At 53.6% G+C, this 21265-nt stretch overlaps 1 protein-coding gene across 1 annotated transcript in view; it reads left to right on the plus strand.

Moving 5' to 3' along the window:
- ATP8B3 (ATPase phospholipid transporting 8B3) overlaps positions 1–15648 on the plus strand; it is a 34663-nt gene extending 19015 nt beyond the window's left edge. Inside the window, 19 exon segments of the mRNA XM_075077668.1 lie at positions 451–453; positions 937–971; positions 1385–1541; positions 1943–2060; positions 2062–2126; positions 2569–2607; positions 2610–2680; positions 3080–3244; positions 3512–3623; positions 3945–4020; positions 4475–4616; positions 11540–11804; positions 12296–12534; positions 13550–13630; positions 13935–13977; positions 13980–14080; positions 14290–14425; positions 14691–14821; positions 15427–15648. Of these exon segments, the coding sequence (XP_074933769.1) occupies positions 451–453; positions 937–971; positions 1385–1541; positions 1943–2060; positions 2062–2126; positions 2569–2607; positions 2610–2680; positions 3080–3244; positions 3512–3623; positions 3945–4020; positions 4475–4616; positions 11540–11804; positions 12296–12534; positions 13550–13630; positions 13935–13977; positions 13980–14080; positions 14290–14425; positions 14691–14821; positions 15427–15648 (2201 nt within the window).
- The last annotated feature ends 5617 nt before the right edge of the window (positions 15649–21265 follow it).

Below are 21265 nucleotides of genomic sequence, written 5' to 3' on the forward strand. Positions count from 1 at the left end.
AAACACATAGGCTTAGTGAGGTGGATCCCACCTGGAATAATTAGCTGATACTGGCCCAGGGGGCCAGGCCAGGGCAGGCAGAGGAGCCACAGGGCGATGGGCCAGTGAAGCCCATGGATTTTTATTTTCTATGAAGGTCTTGGAGAGAAAAATAAGGTTTTGCTTTTCTTTTTTTGCATCATTTTCTGGTGAATCTCCAGCTTGATTTCCAAATCTGGGCACTCTGAGGCTTTCAGGTGACCTATGGAGGAGGCAAAGAAAGTATCGTTCCCCTTATGTTGTTTCTTTACAGTGAATGCAAGTAATTGCTCTTTGCTGTTTTTTTATGATCTGCTTGTCTTTCCCCTTAGAAACCCGAGAATTGCCAAGTCCTTATTCTTATTGCTATACTTACTTGAGCTCTCGGCTGGCTTCTGGGAGCTGTCTCAGTGCCTAATTAGTGAAATTTAGCTGGTGGGGTGGGCCAGAGCTTTAGCACGGAGCTCCTTTTTCCTGAGGTAAGTATCAGGCACTTGAGACAAATAGACAGTGATAAAAGCAAAGAGGAAGGGAAAAAATCTAGCAAACATCTTAAGCAGGAATAAAACCAATTTTCCCCTGCCTGATGTATTGTGTTGCATCTCTGTGATAGCAGCATCACGGTAATCCTGCCAGTCCCTGGCCAACTATAGAGTCTTCCAGGAAATGCAGGTGAAAGCTAGACCTGCATTTTTAACAATAAAAACGTGTTGAAAGTCTGAACAGTCCAAGAGCCAAATAAGTCAAACCTGGATATCCTAACAGAGCCTGGCTTATGACCGACACTAAGCAGGTGCTGAAAACCTGCCCCTTTTTGCCAGCAAAAGCAGCAGTCCCTTCTAGAGAAACTGCTTGAAGCCCCTGCTAGTGATGCTCCCTGCCAGCTCTCTGTTAATTGAATTATTTTTATTTTGGCAGGTACAGGCACAGGCCATGAGAACAAACAGCCACCGGTGTCAGATGCTGCACACGGGGCCAGATGCTGCCCCTCCTCAGGGCCAAAGTCATAGCAGTTATTGCTTACACCAGCAGCAGTCCCAGCCTTTTGTTTTGAGGCCCAGCTTGCTTACAAAGGGGTCCCATGCTGTAAGGGAGTGCAATGTGTTTCCTTGGGCAGTCCTCAGCTGTCAGTTAAGGACAGGGGAACTGGGCTTATAAAATAATGCAATTCTGATTATTTTTTTTTATTCCCAACCTTTTTATACTCACCCCCTTGGTGTAGGCAATGCAAAGCTTACAGACTCCAATCTGGACAGGACTGTGCCAGCACAGGGTTGCTGTATTGCAACCCAGCAGGATCCCCAGTGCAGAGCCCCGTGCTCAATCTCTCTCTTGGGCGCCTGCAGCCTGCCTGTGCCTCTTGCAGGGGTTGCAGTTGACCTGGAGCCACCACGGGGAGAAGAAGTTGGACTTCTGCAACGTGAAGCTGCTGGAAGCCACCCGGTGGGACAGCGACCCTGTGCTGAGGGAGTTCCTGAGGCTGCTGGCCCTCTGCCACACTGTCATGGTGGAGGAGAAGGGCGGTGGGTTGGCCTCGATGGTTGACATGCTCAGAGCGGTGTTGAGCTGTCGTTTAAAGCGTTGAGGCCACAATCGCCCATTGCCCAGCAAAGCTCCACCGTGCTGGGAGCTGGTGGCGTGAGAGCCCAGGGATGCTTTGTGCCACTGTCTTTGCATCATGGATGTGTACATTTGGGTTTGTTTTAAAGCTAACTAGTTGGCTAACCCAGTCTAGGCACTTGTCCTTCATGGGGCAGCGAGCAAGAGCAATGAGACAACTAGAACTGAGTTTCCCTAGCCTAGTGGCTTGGACTTTAGGGTGTCTATAGATAATGTTGGTGCTGAGCAAGAACAGGGTGTTTCAGATGGCCAAGAGCTGTTGGCTGGGGGGTCTCCTTGTCTAACCCCTACTCCTCTTCTGCAGACCAGCTGGTTTATCAGGCAGCTTCACCAGATGAAGAAGCGCTGGTGTTGGCAGCCAGGAACTTGGGGTACATCTTTCTGGCCTGAATGCAAGACACCATCACCATCAGTGAGCTGGGGAAGGACGTACAAAGTGCTGGCCATGCTGGACTTCAACAGCGATCGCAAGAGGATGTCTGTCCTGGGTGAGTGGGACAGTGTGTCTCAGGGGGCCCCTCCAGGAACACGGAGGGTCCCTTCTGTACTCAGCCCTACATGGCATGGCACTGGGATGGCTGCGATTGACCCCAACTGGAACACGGGCTCCTAAGGATCGTCCTGGCCATCCTTGCAGTTTTGCTCACCCTGATACCTTGGCGAAGGCAGCCAAGAAGGGTTGGAGCAGCCAAGAGAGAGCAAGTAAATCAGGGGCTCAGAGGACCTGTGCAAGGAACCGACAGTCCTTGAGGCCTGATCCTGCCTCATGGTGGTGTAGATCTGGGGAAATTCCTGTGCTTCCTACAACCACAGGCAGAAAAGCACCAGTGTCCCCTGCGGTGCCTTCTGCAGCATGGCCATTGCATGGGGACAGCGACGAGAGGGAACCATCTCTCTGGGTACCTAAGCTGTCCTTCCCCTCCCTCCCAGTGCGAGACCCCCAGGGCACGATCCGGCTCTACACCAAGGGGCTGACACAGTCATTCTGGAGAGATTGCAGATGCGAGGGCCCAATGAGACCTTCACTGAGATGGCACTGGATGTGAGTCCCATGCCTGGGGTGGAAGAGTTGGTCTCCCTGCTGCTGGCTTTGGGCTGTGTGTCCTGGAGCCCTCTGCTGTTCTGTCTCCCTCTGGCTTTGGGATTTTGGTCCTTCTTTCTTCCTTCTGCTCTAGAAGCCTCACCTGTATGTGGGACAGGGGTTAAGAGGGCATCAAACCCACCTCCGGTGTTCTGCATGGACCAATTGCATTGCAAGGATGCTCTGGGGGATGCTGTAGGAGGGGGTGAGGGAGTCAGAGCCCAGAGGGAGACCCTCAGATCCTGGGGTTTCTCTGGCTCTGCCCATGGGAGCATCGTGGCTGGCTGGCCTGATGCCCTGGTCTACCATGAGAGTCATCCTGGTTGAGGGAAGGGGAGCCCTGATGTCTCATCTCTGCAGTGCTTTGCAGAGGAGACACTGAGGACTTTATGCCTGGCCAGCAAGGAGGTGAGCGAGGTTGAGTACAGCGAGTGGAGCAGGAGGCACCAGGAGGCCAGCGTCCTGCTGCAGGGCCATGCGCAGGAGCTGGACAAGCTGTACGAAGAGATGGAGCAGAACCTGCAGGTGGGATGAGGCTGGGATTTAGGAGGAATTGGCTGGTCCCACAAAGGGCAGGAGTGTGGGGTTTGGCTCTCCAGGATGAGGGGGTGAAGTGTCCAACCCAACACCCATCCCCTGGGTGACTTTGTGACATGCCAATAGACTCTGGGATAGATATCTGTCAGGTTGTGTCCACCCATGGGCAAGGACTCCTGGCTGGATCCTGGGGCAATTCCCACCTCGGTATCTTGTCCTGCCCCATGTCGTGATACCCCTTCACTATCCTTCCAGCTGCTTGGGGCCAAGGCCATCAAGGACAAGTTGCAGGATGGAGTCCCTGAGACCATCCAGCTGCTGAAACTGGGCAACATTAAAGTGTGGGTGCTGATGGGAGACAAACAAGGTCAGTTCAGTGAAGGCAACCCCAGACCCCACCATGAGATTTCAGCTTCTCCCCTAACCAGGACCAGAGAAGAGATAAGACCCTGGGAGTGGGCAGCAATCAGGTTCTGCTGTTCCCTTTAATATACAACAGCAGCACATCCCACAGATCATATCACCCTTAGGGAAACTGAGGCAAGGGAAGCCATCTGTGCGATGGCACAGGGCTGGAGCAGAGCCCCCAGTGACTGCTGCCCACCAAGGGCTGTTGGACCCGAGGGCTGGGGGCTGCCCTGGGATGGGGGGGGCAGCACCATTGGCTGTTGACACCTGCATGTTGCAGAGACCGCAATGAACATTGGCTACGCGTGCAAGCTCCTCACGGATGACATGGAGATCCTGGAGGAGAAGGAGATCAGGTGAGGAATCGTGACCTCCTGGTTCAGGGCACTGGCCCCACTGAAGACACCCGAGGGCACAGGAACCCGTGCAGGGTGGGCAGAGCTCAACTGCCAGAGATGCGTCTCCTTCCCTGTCCCAGCCTGGATGACCATGGCCCTTATCTGCTGATGCTTTTCCAGGCCTCCCCACCTGTTTCTGCCCCTACAGTGTTCTCTTCCTTGGCAGGCTTTGACCAGAAAGTACTTAAGCTGTCTCTCCAGCCTCTAAACCACAGGGATGGAGGCTGATTTCTGATGCCAGTGAGCCCTTGGGGCCCCCTCTCTGTCCCCGCCCTGTTCCCACCACTGGGTACCAGCCCCATCTCCCTGGAGCTGGCTTTGAGATGGCAAAGGCCAACTGCAGATCTCAATCGAAGCCAGGCAGCGTGTCCAGTGTCCTCAGTCCAGCTCCAACCACCCCCTCCTTACACAGTGAGATCCTCGAGGCTTACTTGGGGAGCAACAGCAACCTCAGTGGCAGCAGGGAAGCCCTGTGCAGTGAGCGCCTCTCCCAGCAGCGCCCAGAGGCTTCGCGCCACAATAAGAGAGCCATCGTCATCAGTGGGGACTTCCTGGTAAGGTGGCACTTGGATGCTCTTCTCTGCTCCCCGCCTGTGCTGGCAGATCGCTCTTTCTGCCCTGGTGCTGTCAAAGTCCTGGGTGGCACCAGCAGACAGATGTGATGCCCCTCCTGCCCAAGGGGTGGGAAAAGCCCATTTTGGGCTGGGGAATGAAGAGTGGAGAGGGGGACAACCTTGCACTGATCATTTGGTGTTGGGGGGCTTCAACCACACCTGCCCGACCAGTCTTCTGGGATGATGCAGGCTAGTGGGTAATCACATGCTCTTCTGGTCATACTGGGACAAACTGGTCTCACAGTCCCAGCGCCTGCTGAACTTGGAGAGAACTGGAGTCACTTTTTTGTAGCATCTACAAGATTTAAGAGCATTGTTGAGGAGCTGGGGGCTCTCATGCTATGAAGGTGTCGTGGTTTAGCGGCAGCTCAGCCCCACACAGCCGCTCACTCACTGCCCCACCGGTAGATGGGGGAGAGAATCAGAAGGGTAACGCTCGTGGGTTGGGATAAGAACAGTTTAATAATGAAAATTAAAAGAAACAACAGTAGAAATGCAACGTAAAGGAGAACAACGAGAGGCGCAAAGCCCTGGGGGAGGGGGAAGGGAGGGGAGAGGGGGAACGAGCCGCCGAAACAAACCACGCTCGCCGCCCGCTGACCCGACGCCGCGCCGCCTACGCGCTGCCACTGCCCCCCCCCCCCAATATACAGGTCACGGTGTCACGTGGTACGGAATGAACCTGCCATTGGCCAGTCAGGGTCAGCCGCCCCCACCATGGCCCCGCCCCTCCCAGCCCCCCCCGCCACGCGGCAGAGCGCGGGAAGCTGGAAAGGCAGCCGCCCCCCACAGTGAGGAGAATTAACCCCTCCTCAGCCAAAACCAGCACATTCCCCACCCCTTATTCCATACCATTTGCACCATGCCCAGGTCCCATACGATGCAATACAACCGTACCAACCACCACCGCTCCCCTTCCCATCCTTTAACATAATAGACATCATTCCCTTAGTTCATGGACCTTCCCTGTAAAATGTCCATTAAAACGTCCATTGAGTTCACCCAGTCCATGACTCTGGGCTCCATCTGCCGTATCAGGCTTTCCGGGTGGGAGAGATGGTGTGTGTGGCGTTGGGTTGCTGCATACCGAGTCAGTCATCGTTCCATCCCTGCTGCACGGCTTGTTTCACAGTCTGTCTTCCATGGGTTGGGAGGCTCGTACTCTGATATCATTGATACAACACAGAGGTGACACACAATGTTATATAGCAGTTCGCATTGTGCCATTCAGTTCATTGGCTGTTTTCGCCCAAAATCAAATCCCCTTGAGGCACACATCGGATTTCTCCATCCTCCCGCATCACCCACCAAGTGCACCCAGGTCCTCGAGCAAAAGCCATCCCACGAATGGGTTTGCCTTTGCCGGAGGCAGGAAGAACCCAGACTGTTTTGCCCAGCATACTTTTTGTGTGCACTACAGGGACTCTATCCCCTTCCACAGTATGTAGGATTTCTGACTGGGCAGGGCCAGCTCGGTTGGCAGATCCCCTCGTGTTGACTAACCAGGTGGCTTTTGCTAAATGTGTATCCCAGTGCTTGAATGTCCCACCCCCCGTTGCTCTCAGTGTAGTTTTTAACAGTCCATTGTACCGTTCAATCTTCCCAGAGGCTGGTGCGTGATAGGGGATGTGATACACCCACTCAATGCCGTGCTCTTTGGCCCAGGTGTCTATGAGGCTATTTCGGAAATGAGTCCCTTTGTCTGACTCAATTCTCTCTGGGGTGCCATGTCGCCACAGGACTTGTTTCTCAAGACCCAGGAGAGCGTTCCGGGCAGTGGCGTGGGGGACAGGATATGTTTCCAGCCAGCCAGTCGTTGTTTCTACCCTTGTAAGCACATGGTGCTTGCCTTGGCGGGTCTGTGGGAGTGTGATATAGTCAATTTGCCAGGCCTCCCCATATTTAGATTTCAGCCATCGTCCCCCATACCACAGAGGCTTTACCCGCTTCGCTTGCTTGATTGCAGCGCATGTGTCACATTCGTGGATAACCTGTGCAATAACATCCATGGTCAAGTCCACCCCTCGATCACGAGCCCACCTGTATGTTGCATCTCTCCCTTGATGGCCTGAGGTGTCATGGGCCCACCGAGCTAGAAATAGTTCACCCTTATGCTGCCAGTCCAGATCCACCTCAGCCACTTCAATCTTGGCAGCCTGATCTACCTGCTGGTTGTTCCGATGTTCTTCAGTGGCCCGACTCTTGGGGACGTGAGCATCCACATGACGTACCTTTACAACCAGGTTCTCTACCCGGGCAGCAATATCTTGCCACAATGTGGCAGCCCAGATGGGTTTGCCTCTGCGCTGCCAGTTGCTTTGCTTCCACTGCTGCAGCCAGCCCCACAGGGCATTTGCCACCACCCAGGAGTCAGTATAGAGACAGAGCACTGGCCGCTTTTCCCGTTCAGCAATGTCTAAGGCCAGCTGGATGGCCTTTACCTCTGCAAACTGGCTCGATTCACCTTCTCCTTCAGCAGTTTCTGCTACTTGTCGTGTAGGACTCCATACAGCCGCCTTCCATCTCCGGTGCTTTCCCACAAGGCGACAGGACCCATCAGTGAACAGGGCGTATTGCTTCTCATTTTCTGGCAGTTTGTTATAGGGTGGGGCTTCTTCAGCACGTGTCACCTCCTCCTCTGGTGATAATCCAAAGTCTTTGCCTTCTGGCCAGTCCATAATCACTTCCAAGATTCCTGGGCGACTGGGGTTTCCTACTCGAGCCCGCTGGTTGATCAGTGCAACCCATTTACTCCACGTAGCATCAGTTGCATGGTGTGTAGAGGGGACCTTTCCTTTGAACATCCAGCCCAGCACTGGCAGTCGGGGTGCCAGGAGCGACTGTGCCTCAGTACCAACCACTTCTGAAGCAGCTCGAACCCCTTCATATGCTGCCAATATCTCTTCTTCAGTTGGAGTATAGTGGGCTTCAGACCCTCTGTATCCCCGACTCCAAAACCCTAGGGGTCGACCTCGGGTCTCCCCATGTGCTTTCTGCCAGAGGCTCCAGGTAGGGCCATTCTCCCCGGCTGCGGTGTAGAGCACATTTTTTTACATCTTGTCCTGCCCGGACTGGCCCAAGAGCTACTGCATGAACTATTTCTCGTTTAATCTGTTCAAAGGCTTGTCGTTGCTCAGGGCCCCATTTGAAACCATTCTTCTTCCGGGTCACTTGATAGAGAGGGCTTACGATCAGACTGTAATTGGGAATATGCATTCTCCAAAAACCCACAACGCTCAGGAAAGCTTGTGTTTCCTTTTTGCTAGTTGGTGGAGACATGGCTGCTATTTTGTTGATCACATCCATTGGGATCTGACGACGACCATCTTGCCATTTGATTCCTAAGAACTGGATTTCTCGTGCAGGTCCCTTCACCTTACTTTGTTTTATGGCAAAACCAGCTTTCAGAAGGATTTGGACTGTTTTCTCTCCTTTCTCAAAAACTTCTCCCGCTGTGTTGCCCCACACGATGATGTCATCAATGTATTGAAGGTGTTCGGGAGCTTCTCCCTGTTCCAGTACAGTCTGAATCAGTCCATGGCAAATGGTAGGGCTGTGTTTCCACCCCTGGGGCAGTCGATTCCAGGTGTACTGGACGCCCCCAATGTTAAAGCACACTGTGGCCTGCACTCTGCTGCCAGAGGGACTGAGAAGAATGCATTAGCGATATCAGTTGTGGCATACCGCTTGGCTGCCTTGGACTCCAGTTCGTATTGAAGTTCTAGCATGTCTGGCACAGCAGCACTCAACGGTGGAGTGACTTCATTCAGGCCACGATAATCTACTGTTAGTCTCCACTCTCCATTAGACTTCTGGACTGGCCATATGGGACTGTTAAAGGGTGAGTGGGTCTTACTGATGACTCCTTGGCTCCTCAGTTGGTGAATGAGCCCATGGATGGGGATCAGAGAGTCTCTGTTGGTGCGATATTGCCGCCGGTGCACTATTGTGGTGGCGATTGGCACCTGTTGTTCTTCGACCTTCAGCAACCCCACAACAGAAGGGTCCTTCGAGAGACCGGGCAAGGTAGACAGCTGTTTAATTTCCTCTGTCTCCAAGGCAGCTACACCAAAAGCCCACTTGTAACCTTTTGGGTCCTTGAAATACCCTCTCCTGAGGTAGTCTATGCCAAGGATGCACAGAGCCTCTGGGCCAGTCACAATGGGGTGCTTCTGCCACTCATTGCCAGTTAGGCTCACTTTGGCCTCCAATACAGTTAGCTCTTGGGATCCCCCTGTCACTCCAGCAATGCTGATAGGTTCTGCCCCTATATAGTTTGATGGCATTAAGGTGCACTGTGCGCCGGTGTCCACTAAAGCTTTATACTCCTGTGGGTCGGACGTGCCAGGCCATCGGATCCACACAGTCCAGTAAGCCCGGTTATCCCTTTCCTCCACCCGGCTGGAGGCAGGGCCCCCCTAGTCCTGATCATGGCAGTCACAACTCACTTCCTGTAAATGTGAATCAGGAGTCCCTCTATTACACTTAGAAATAAAATCTGCGCTTCTACTCCTCTGTCTGGGGACCTGCTCACTGGAAACTGGAGCAGCAGCTTTCCTGGAAGAGCCTCCCTGAGTGACTGTTCTTCCTTGCAGTTCATGTAGTCGTGCCTGTAGGGTCGAGGTAGGCTTGCCATCCCACCTCATCATGTCCTCTCCGTGGTCACGCAGGTAGAACCATAGGGTGGCCCGTGGTGTGTATCCCCTCCTTTGAGCCAAAGGACGCTTATTCCTAACAGCTGAGACACTGCTCTGTCGAGGTGGGGAGCAGGACAGATCTTCTTTGAGCTGCTGGACCTCTTGGGATAGTTTCTCCACAGCAGAGACAAGCGAGGAAGAGAGATTTGTTTCGTAATCCCGGAGCCTATCAATCACCTCTGCCACCGTTGGTGTCTCGTCATCTTTCCAGGACATCACTGCCAATGAGTTTGCATGCGAAGATGGTGCGCTCCATACAAACTTCTGCCACATGGGTCGTGTGCACTCGGCTTCATCTGGATCTTTGGATGACCGTTGATCATCCGGGTCACCATAAATCACCTCAAGCACAGCTAATTCCCTTAGATACTGGATGCCTTTCTCCATAGTTGTCCATTTTCCTGGGCGATATGTGACATCTTCTTTAAAGGGATACCTTTCCTTCACTCCAGACAGGAGTCGCCTCCAGAGGCTGAGGGCTTGTGGTTTTTTCCCAATTGCTTTGTCAACGCCCCCTTCCCCAGAAAGGGATCCCAGTTGTTTGGCTTCTTTTCCCTCTAGTTCCAGGCTACTGGCCCCATTATCCCAGCATCGGAGCAGCCAGGTGACAATGTGCTCACCTGAACAACGGCTATAATCTTTTCGCATATCTCGCAACTCGCTTAAGGACAGGGATCAGGTTGTCTCTATTTCATTTATTACTTCTCCCTCCTCTCCCCACGATGGCCCTGGTTCTTCATCATCCCATTCTAAACAAGTTGATGTCCGCTTCCAATATTTCGTCTTGTGTATGGGGGCAACTGATACTGGTACGGGTTTATTTTCTGAGCCAGCTCTGGTACTTGTTGTGGGGGTTTGAGTGGCTGCAGTGCCTGTCCTCAGGGCTGGAGTGACTACAGTGCCAGTCACTTTGCATTTCAATCCAGAGACATTCTCTTCCCCCTGGGGGCACTGAATACTGTTGAGCAGGGCTCGGTATGCATGGGCCAGGCCCCAGCACGTTGCAGTTATCTGTGTCTCTCTGGAGTTCCCAGCGTAACAACATACTTTCTCCAAATATTCTACTAGTTTTTTAGGATTCTGCACTTGTTCGGGGGTGAAACTCCAAAACACTGGGGGTGCCCACTGCCCTAGGTATTTGCCCATGCTATCCCACATGCCCTGCCACTCGTAACTATCAAGCCTCGGGGCAGATTTCTGGGCGATATTCTTAAGTTGCTTAGTCAAAACCAAAACAACATGCCCAAAAGCTAACAATAAGTGCACCTTAACCACCCAAGGATGTTCAAGATACAAAAAGGTTGTTGTAATAGAGGCAGAGACATCATGGAACAAAGTCGCAAAGGTACTATTCTGTATTTCCTCCATATAAAATCTCTCAGAGGAGGAGGTATAATTGCTAATTGCCTCAACAAGGTGGTATCCGAAGTACAGTAACAGTTTCAGAAAAAACCCCAAATACCAGATAAAGCTGAAAACGAATGTTTGTATAACAAATCTTGTAGGCAACACATTACTAATCACAGCAGAACACAGCAGAGTCAACAAACCAACACCGATCTTTAACACCAACTGCAAAAAGGACAACATGGTGCTGTGACCAGCAGCTGTTGTTATCTCCAACCCTTGAGCCCCACGTTGGGCGCCAAAAAGACTGTTGTGGTTTAGCGGCAGCTCAGCCCCACACAGCCGCTCGCTCACTGCCCCACCGGTAGATGGGGGAGAGAATCAGAAGGGTAACACTCGTGGGGCGGGATAAGAACAGTTTAATAATTAAAATTAAAAGAAACAACAACAGAAATGCAATGTAAAGGAGAACAACGAGAGGCGCAAAGCCCCGGGGGAGGGAGGGGAGAGGGGGAACGAACCGCCGAAACAAACTGCCCGCGCCGCAGCCGCCCGCCGACCCGACGCCGCGCCGCCACTGCCCCCCTCAATATACTGGTCACGGTGTCACGTGGTATGGCACGAACCTGCCATTGGCCAGTCGGGGCCAGCCGCCCCCACCATGGCCCCGCCCCTCCCAGCCCCCCCCCGCCCCGCGGCAGAGCGCGGGAAGCTGGAAAGGCAGCCGCCCCCCACGGTGGGGAGAATTAACCCCTTCTCAGCCAAAACCAGCACAGAAGGCTATGGGTGAGGTCCCAACCGCATGTGCTCTCCCCTAAGGACAAAATCCTCCACGTGGGAGAGGTGCTGAAGGAGAAGGGGTGGCTGTGGCGGCAGCTGGCTTGCTGCAGGGCTACGGGCTCGCAGGAACAGGGCAGTCTGGTGGAGAAGGCCTTCGTGGACTTGGCCACCAGCCGCCAGGCGGTGATCTGCTGCAGGGTGACCCCCAAGCAGAAACCCCTCATCGTGCAGCTGGTGAAGAAGCACAAGAAGGCCATCACGCTGGCCATTGGGGATGGGGCCAATGATGTCAACATGATCAAAAGTGAGGCTTGGCACAGGGGGGAGCATGGGTTTTGGCAGGTGCATCCCGCTCGTGGGGAGTGGTGGTGCCCCATCTGCCACCTTTGAGGTAGGGAGCTAGGAGGGGAGCCCCCAAACCAGTTCTCCACATTGCTGTGCTGGGAGGGGAGTGAGAGGCACAGGACCAGGACCAGCCTGGGACAAGAGCAGGGTGGATCACTTGCTTGGCAGCAGGGATGAACCTTGATGAAACTTCAAGCCCCAATCTGGGCAGCTGTCAGAGACAAGCCTGCCCCTCTCCAGCAGCCCTGACATGGGGCTGTGCTCTTCGCACGCCCATCCACACCTGGCATATCACTCCCATAGCCATGGAATGTGATGGAGGGGGCTTCTTCCCTTTGTTCATCACTCCTAGATTCACCCTCTGCCCTGGGGGCAATCCACAGGGAAATCAGGCACCCAGCTCCCCAAAAACCTCCCCACCTGCATTTCACACACCCCTGTCCTCTGAAGCTGCTGACATTGGGGTGGGCATCAGCGGGCTGGAGGGCATGCAAGCCATGCAGTGCAGCAACTATGCCCTGGAGCAGTTCTCTTACCTCCATTGCCTCCTGCTCATCCACAGCCGCTGGGCATATCTACACATCTGCAAGTTCCTGCGCTACTTCTTCTACAAGACCTTTGCTGGCCTCATGGCCCAGGTCTGGTTTGCTTTCCACAGTGGATTCATGGCTCAGATGAGGGATGCTGCTGTTAGTAGGGGTTATATCAATCCCATGGAGATTTGCACACTGTCGTGGTTTAGCGGCAGCTCAGCCCCACACAGCCGCTCGCTCACTGCCCCACCGGTAGATGGGGGAGAGAATCAGAAGGGTAACGCTCGTGGGTTGGGGTAAGAACAGTTTAATAATGAAAATTAAAAGAAACAACAGTAGAAATGCAATGTAAAGGAGAACAACGAGAGGCGCAAAGCCCCGGGGGAAAGGGAGGGGAGAGGGGGAACGAACCGCCGGAACAAACCGCACGCGACACAACCGCCCGACGCCGCGCCGCCTCCGCGCTGCCACTGCCCCCCCTCAATATACTGGTCACGGTGTCACGTGGTACGGAATGAACCTGCCATTGGCCAGTCGGGGTCAGCCGCCCCCACCATGGCCCCGCCCCTCCCAGCCCCCCCCCCCGCCCCGCGGCAGAGCGCGGGAAGCTGGAAAGGCAGCCGCCCCCCACAGTGAGGAGAATTAACCCCTCCTCAGCCAAAACCAGCACACACACCAGTGTTGCAACCCCCCTGCTGAGGACCCCATGCAAGTCTTGTGCCTGGTACTGCCTGATGGGCATGTGTCCACATCTCTGCCCTGGTGTCCTTTCTCCCTTGCCCTGGTATTGGGCTGTCCAATTTTTTGGGACTGCCTGGCTGAGCTGCAACTGGTTATCTGCTTTTTACCTGGCTGGATTGGGAAAAGCACCCTGGGGAGATTGAGGATGTCCTTGTGAGCTGTGGCTCTATCTTGGACAGATGCAGGGAAAGACCCCACATGCATTAAGCTGGTTTTCTCCAAAATGGGAGCTTCTATCCCAAGGGCCATTAGTGTGACTTGACCACCAATCACTGCAGATAATGTGGGGCTGATGCAGAGCCTGGGGCAAGTCCTTGGGGATTTCCCCAGAGTTTGGGTGGCTCTTGGACTCACCCCTGGTGCCTGGGCACCCTTTCTGAGTCTTTCCAAAGCACCACTGAGCTCACAGCTGCTTTCTTCTCCCTTCTAGTCTCTGTATGATGGCTGGTTCCTTGCACTCTACATTTTCTACACCACCTACTCTGTGCTGTCTGTAGGCCTTCTGGAGCAGGTATGGGTTCACCAGGCTGCATCCAGCCCCTGTGCCTGGAGGCTGTATCCTTGGCAGGTATGAATCAGCCTGGCAGTCATTGCACCCCATCTGTGTGGCTCTTTGTGCTGGGACATGGCACCAAGCAGCTTGATGGGCATCTGTAGGTCACCACCAGGCCTGGGGTGCCTCTGTTCCCCATCACCCCAGGGCAAGCGGGTGAAGGGACTCACTGCAGCTCTCCTGAAGGGTGAGTTGGGTGGGGTGGCCCAATCCTGCTCCCCAGTCTGGGTGGGGAGGGTGATGCTTAGCCCCCTCCCAGCAGGACATGAGTGCTAAGAAGAGCCTGGAGTTCCCTGAGCTCTATGTGATTGGGCCTTCGAGGACCATGTTGGTAGCAAGGCTGTTGGTGACTATGAGTCTTTTGCCATCACTGTGGCCACGTCAGCGTTGCTGTCGGCCCTTATGGAGGTGAGCACCAGTCTTCCCTTCCCCATCCTGGCCCTGAGGCAGATGTTCAGGGACCACAGCTAGGCTCAGCCCTGGGCTCTCTGATGTGATCTGCAGCAGCATCATGGCTGGGCGATGACCTCCCTTGAGGCAGGGGAGGAACTAGGGACAAGTGGCTGTATGGAAGAGGGTCCCCACAGCCTCTGTGTACTCTCCCCTTGCCCCTGCAGATCATCCTGGACACCAAGTTCTGGACAGTGTCCTTCCTGATGGTCACAGCCAGCCTGCTGCTCTTCTGCCTCTTCTCCTTCCTGACCCAAAGCATTGGTACCTTCAGGATAGCCCCTGCTGTCTTCTGCTTCCCAGGTGAGATGCCCAGGGGAACCCCATAGTCCTTCCCTCAACCAGGGGAGCCCAACCTGGGCTTGGTGCTACAAGCTGTTTCCCACCTTGCAGATCATCTCTTCGTTGCCACTTCTCAATCTTTGTCTTGATTTTTTTACCCCAGTTTAGGTGCCATCTCCCTTTAGGCCCCTCAACACCTTTGTGGGTGGGGGCCTGTCCCCTGACACTTGTTCCCTCTGTTCTCTCCACCTTCCCTACATCACCCACTGACTTATTGTGTTGACAGATGCCAGCCAGAACACCCTGACTGACCCCTACATCCTGCTCGTGGTTCTGCTGTCCCTGGTGATGAACACCATCCCCTTGCTCACCATCCACTTGTACCGCACCATCATGGGCAAAACCTCCATCTGGCAGGTGAAGGCTGCATGGGGGCTGGCATGGGGAGGGGTCTGCCTCCTGCCGGCATCGGTGTCCGGGGATGGCCAGGGTGCTGCTGGTGATGGGGAGGGAACCCTGGGCTGTAGCGATGGGACATCACCTCTCCTTGGTGGCACCACTCAGCTGGTGGTGGTCTCTCATGCCGTTGGTGTCCAGGTCTGGCTCCAGGGCCCTCTCCCCAAATTGGTTCATGGCCCAGCAGGAGCCCCTGAGGCAAGAGACCTGCTCCAGCCCTTGGAGAGGGTCTGCTTTTGGCTGCCATAAGGAGCTGCGGCTTAGGAGGCACCGGGGTCTGGTGTGGGTTTTGATACCACCCCCAGCTTTGGTAGAGCTCAGCCCCATCTGGGTTGTGGGTCATACCTTGCCAGTGGTACAAAGAGGGCCCAGATGAGAGCTCTGAGAGCTTTGAAGACCCCCATGAAGGTCTCCATGTTACACATTCCAGCACATCAGCTCAGGTCATGGTGGAGCTGAGAGCCAAACTGTGTCTCAGTGGAGGGCATCCCTGCTCTCCCTGCATGTCTCCCCTTGGGCCTTGCCTGGGAGGTGGCCACAGCCCTGATTTCCCCGTCTCCTTACAGAAGATCTGCTGGAAGGAGCCCTCGGTGGAGCTGCATGCCCATGCCCCTCGCGGCTCCTTCTACTGCTGCTCCATCTACGCCTTCTCCCACCAGGAGGGCTACGCCGGCCTCATCACCCGCGGGGAAAGCCTGCGCACCAGGGGCACCCGCAGCGCTGCCCCGGGTCTCCTGCACCGGGAGATGACCCTGGCTTTGTCCTCCCTCCCCAGCCCCTCGGCGTAGGTGCCCTGGCCAGCATCAACCTCCCACTATGCTGGGTCAGGGGACGTGCTATCAAGGCGCAGAACTGGCTGGCTCCCTCCTTTTATGGGCATTTTATTAATCTTATTTGGATGGTTTTGAAGCGTGGGCAGCCCCCGTGGCTGCGGAGGGCTGGCTCAGCCTGGGGGGCTGTCGTTCCTGGTGCTGAGCCCTGGGACGCGTCCCGCCAGCAGCTCCATCTCCCTGACGAGGTGTGTGCACAGGCTTGGCAGGAGCATGTAAAGCTGTGAAAACCGCAAACCTCTGCCGCCATGCTCGGCCCCTCACCCTGCACCTCCCTGACTGGGACCCCAGCCCCCTTCCCTCTGCTGAGCCCCCTTGGAGCCGGGGCTTTCTCCTGCCCAAGGCTGATCCTGCTCCAGGCTGGACCCACCAACAGCAACTCTGCTGCTCTAGGCTCGTTATTCTGGCTCTGAGTTAACAAAATGCCCTGATGCAAGATCAGCAGTAGGGGTGGGGGGTGGGTGCAGCCCCTCTGGCTCCCTCCCATGCCAGGGGCTGAGCTGCAGCAGCTGCACGAAGACTCTCGTCTTGTTTTCCTGTGGCTGCAAGGGAGTGCAGGGCAGAGCCGCCCATGCTGTCCATGCAGGGCTGGATCTGGCACCCATGGCTTTCATATGCATCGACTCAACAGATCAGACTTGAGCTGTGTAATTTTTAAATGCCCCCTATTTTCTGGAGGAGGAGCTATGTATGATTGATGACCTGCAGGTTTTTCTTCTCCAGCCAAGCCAGCCTGGCTTCTCGCAGCCTCTCCTCATTGCTCCCTGCCATCTCCACCTCATCTTTGTCATCCCTGCATGAGGTGCACACGGCGGTGGTGTCTGCTACGTGCCATGCCCTGTCTCCACAGCAGCCGTGTCCCACTCCCCCAGGACTGATGTCCCCATCTTTGGGGACAGCTTGTGGCCACAGGCTCTTTGCTACCAAGCCCTGAAAAGTACTTATGGGGGAGGTGGGCGAAGCACTGGGGTGACGTGCATCAGCTCTGCCCAGCGGGCGCGGGAGCACATGTCCTGCAGAGCCGCATTTTGGGGACCTCAGCAGCAGCTGCTGAGAAGTCACAAGTGAACAATTGACTGGTGACTGGATCACCCTTTGTCTTGTTTTTATTTTTTAATTAAAGAGACTTTAGGTTTTCTTTCCTCTCCTGTAAATCTCTGCCATGCCCCCAAGGGAGAAACCTGCACGGAAAGGTCCTGTGGTCCCTCGGTGTGTGCCACCAGCTCTTTGCCACCTGCCAGCACTTGTGCCATGGCAAAATGCACAGTAGGATAAGCTATGCAGGTAAAAAGATGAATGATTATATCAGCCACAAGGGCTTGGACCTGCCCACAGCACAGACGACTTGATGCATTTGTTTAACAAGTGCTTTGGCCTCATCTGCACCAAGTGTTTTCTTTGGGCTCTGGCCAGAAGGGTGCTGACCAGCGCCAAGAAATAAAACTATCTGAGGCTTCCTCTGGGAAAGCTCTCGCCCCTGCAACTCCCAGGTGGAAAAGTGGGGTGGGAAACCTTTCCCAGCTGCCTGGGCACAATCCCCAAATCTACCCCCGATGCTCTCAGGCCAGGCCGAGGAAGGGGAGCTGGGATGGTTAAAGGAGCAGCCCTGCTCCTGCCCCAACAGCATTAGGAGAGACTGACCCATGAGCATCACCACGGGACACATGCACAGACCAGGGTGAATGACTATAAAATAATTTATTGAAGAAACAGAAAGCTGCAGAAATACAACACAGTCATGACCAGTAGAGGATGAACAAATAGAGAGTAACTTTTTTTTCTCTTTTAAAACCTGTTGACAGGCTGGAGTTAAGTTTCCTGATAACTTCCCCTGCATGAGTCATTGCAAAGAACAAGAAACAAACTCCAGAGCACACAGCACAGTTTGGATAAAGTGCCTGACACATAAGACTCTTTTTTTTTTTTTAAGATTTTTTTCTTTTTTATCTTTTGTAAATAGCTTAAACAAATATAGTTGCAAGACACAGAGGAGTAACAATTGCATTTCGCTGTAGAGTAAAACCTATCCCGTGAGAGGAACAATGAAGCAGCAGGGGGAAAAAAATCAATTTAATTAGGAGGGAAAAGTCATTTTAAAATTCAGAGATGCAGCGCTTGGACCGTGCAGGATGAGGGCGTTTTGCCTATTGCTATACAGAAAAATGAGCTATGTTTTCTGGAGGTGGATGGACTGGCAAACCCAAGGCTGCAGGTTCTCCCTGGCCAGGATTAATTCTGTCTGACTTCTTTTTTTCCTTTAGACATTTAAGAGGAAATAGAAACTAATCAACAACAAAAAAACCTGAACAAACAAACAAAACAAAAAAAGCCAAACACCTGAATTTTGTTCTTTGCATTTTTAATTTCACCTCTTTAAAAACCCCAAACAAAGAAAGACGCAAGAGGAACTGGATTCTGCGCGGCAGCATCTGCAGGTCCAGCCCCATTGCTGGCTGCCGGCGCTGCCTCAGCTGCAGGTGTCCTCTGAGACAAGGGAAAAGGAGCTGGTTTAACGCTTGGGGATGCACGGCGGTGATGAGGGTGGTTGCCCGGTGCGGTGCCGGGGGCCAACCCAGCCCGGTGGCATCTTCACGGTGCCCAGAGTGGGCTGGGGAGAGCGGTAAGGAGGAGCCAGTCATCTTCCCCACCCAGCCTTCGGATGCTCAGAAAAAGGGACAAGTGGTGATATCTTTGCAAAGCCATTTCTTGGCATAGAGAAACGCCAGCTCCTGCCCCACTCTGTGCTGATGTCCCATCAGCGGAGCAGTTGTTAGAGCAGGAAAAGCTCAGCTCTGGCTGTGCCATAATGGGGTTACCACAGCTAAAACCCAGCTGGGCATCCCTGGGAGCCCGCGCTCCTCCTGCTCGCCTGGCAGGACGGGGACAGTGCTGCCCTGCTGCCACCGGTGAGTTTTCAAAGCACAAAAGCCATCGGTAGAAAACTTCCACCCAAGGTAGAACCGGAGTGCCTGGGGGGCATCATGGGTAATGAAAAGACCCAAATCCCTGAAAACTTCCATAATTGGAGTACGACACAGTGGCTGGGCTGAACCAGCAGGTCTCAGTGGGAGATCCCAGGTCCCCTCCTCTTCTTCACCCTCTGACCGACCGCTCTCCATCACCCTCAGAGGTGCCCTCAGTTTTGCTCCTGCTCCCGCAGCACAAAAACACCCTTCAGGGGCAACTCTGATTGAGAGAATTGTCTTTAGGACAGAGCTCGGATTGTCATTACCTGCAGGGAAAAAAAAATCTTTGGTATCGTGGCAAGTTGCTCCTCAAGGCGTTTTGGTTGATGTGGGCAGCAGGCACGGCCAGATCCGGCACGGGGCAGGGCTCATCCAGCGAGTCCTGCTGGGCTAAAGGACGGGGACAGCGCTCGACTCTTGGCTTCTCCAGGGTTTCCCAAGCCACTCGGTTCATGCCCCGTGATGGAAACCAGCTGGTCTCTGTAAAGTCCAAGAACTCATGACTGTCAGTTATATCCAAGCCTGGTGAGACCTTCTTGTGGTTGGAAACAAGGTTGTGGCCTCCAAACACCAAAGCTTCTCATGCTATAAAAGGTCTCGTAGGAGGAGATAGGACATGGGGTATGCAGAGCTCCCCGGAGGACAGGAGAGTTGGTTAGTAGATGAATGGTGCTGCTGGAATAAACATAATCTCTTCCTGACCAGGTCCTCAGTCAGTGGGTCCCATGTCTCCCACCACCGCCTGGTACTGAGCATCTTGGTGCTGGCCATGACGAAGGCGAGGGCTGCAGGGACACTGCATTAGACAAGAGATGCAAATTAAAAAAAAACCCTACTTTGTTTTTCAGAGCCACTTCTGTGGGGTCCGAAGAAGCTGAGATCTCTCCTCGCAGTGGGCTGAGCTCTGGGGTCACCTCTAGTGACAGAGGCAAAGAATGGAGTGATGAAGAGGCTGGAACGGGCTGAGGAATCAGCATTCCAAGGTAAATGCTCTGGTAATAGTGGGGAAGCAGAAAGAAGTAGGTACCACTGCCTCTTCCAGGCCCCGTCACCTTCCTGACCACCAAAGACCTGACTCCTGACTGCTGTTCTCCTGTTTTTAAGCAAGGCGAGGAGGAGGAGGAATAAGGGAAAGAAGGAGCAGGGGATGCGGCCCTGTTCAGGGAGGGCTCTCTGGACATTAGCGGAAGGCTCCCTGGCTGTCTAGGGCAGGCAGAGAGACCTTCCAAAGTCCCCTGAGACACGCCGGTGGGGTGGGGTACTCCACAACCTCTGCCACTGGATGGACTCTTCTTCTTCTTGACCCTTCAACCAGAGCGGGAGCTGGGCCGGTGTCATGGGAAAGACACTGTGTGCCTCTGACCCAAACCACATCCTTGGGGAGAAAAACCTCAGAAATGGGCCACTCCAGTCCATTCCTGGGCCCGGTTGGATGTTGATGAAGCACCACCTTCAGAGCCTCTTTCCATGCCGGGCAAGGGCAGAAGCAGGTCTGTGAGGTCACCCCAAGGGACGGGGACTGGAGAGCATCATCTGGAGAGGTCTCAGCCCCAGGGGGAGGTTTGGGGTGCCTGGGGGGCCGTTTCCCTTGTCTCAGAGCACATGAGGAGCCCTGCGGCTTTGCCGTCTCAGGTTGTGGTGGCTGATTGTCTCCTTCTCTCGTCTGTACTTGGCATTTGACCCACAGAGCTGGATAAAGCACAAAAAAAAACAAACCCAAAGCACAGCGAGGAGCCAGACCCCCCACGCACGCCGGGGTCCCGTGCCCCATATACCCTTACCCTGTTTGCCAGGCACGGGGCCACACCGTGTGCCCTGTCCTCCCCGGGGATCCTCCGAGCAGCCCCCTGCCTCCCCGTGCCGCTGCCACGCAATTTTCAGGGTGAGGAAAGGAAGAAAAGAGGCAAAGGAAAAAACTGAGGGGATAAACAACAACTCTCCCGTGGTTGCATGAGTTGGAAAAAAAAGAAACGTGATCCATGCAGAGAGTCCTCATCAACCAAAAACTCATGGACAAAAAAAGCACAGTTTGTCCCATCCTGCTCCCACCCGACCACCCCTCCCCGAATAATTATTACATTACTTCAAGAAATAGTATATTCTTTTCATGCATAAATCAAATTCTCATCTTGTCTTTTTTTTTCTTTTTTTTGTCTTCTTTAAATTACATTTGAACACAGAACACATATAATAAATACTCTTGTACGACATGACTCAGAGAAAAGTAACACATCTGAACGCAAAGGTATCATCATCATCATTAGTTTTTCTTTTTTTTTCTTTTTTTTAAAGGACTTGTTTAAATATGAAATCTGTAAACTCCAAGGGTCCTTTTTTTTAATCTTTCTCTCTCTCTCTCTTTCTCTCTTTTTTTTTAATCGTGAAATTATCCAGCTTTCATTTCCTTAACATTCAATATGTCTCCCACTGAACACGTCAAAGAAATAAGAACATGCCGTCTTCTGAAAAATTATAATTTAACAGTATAAAGCTTCAAGTCACAAATTCCAAAAACTAGCTAAGTAATTTTTTTTATATCACATAAACTATACATTAAATATTTTGAGGTATTTCAGAGAACATTGTCAAAGGCTTGTAAGGTCTGTGCT

Source organism: Phalacrocorax aristotelis, chromosome W (genome assembly GCF_949628215.1).
Source record: "Phalacrocorax aristotelis chromosome W, bGulAri2.1, whole genome shotgun sequence".
NCBI classification, from domain to species: domain Eukaryota; kingdom Metazoa; phylum Chordata; class Aves; order Suliformes; family Phalacrocoracidae; genus Phalacrocorax; species Phalacrocorax aristotelis.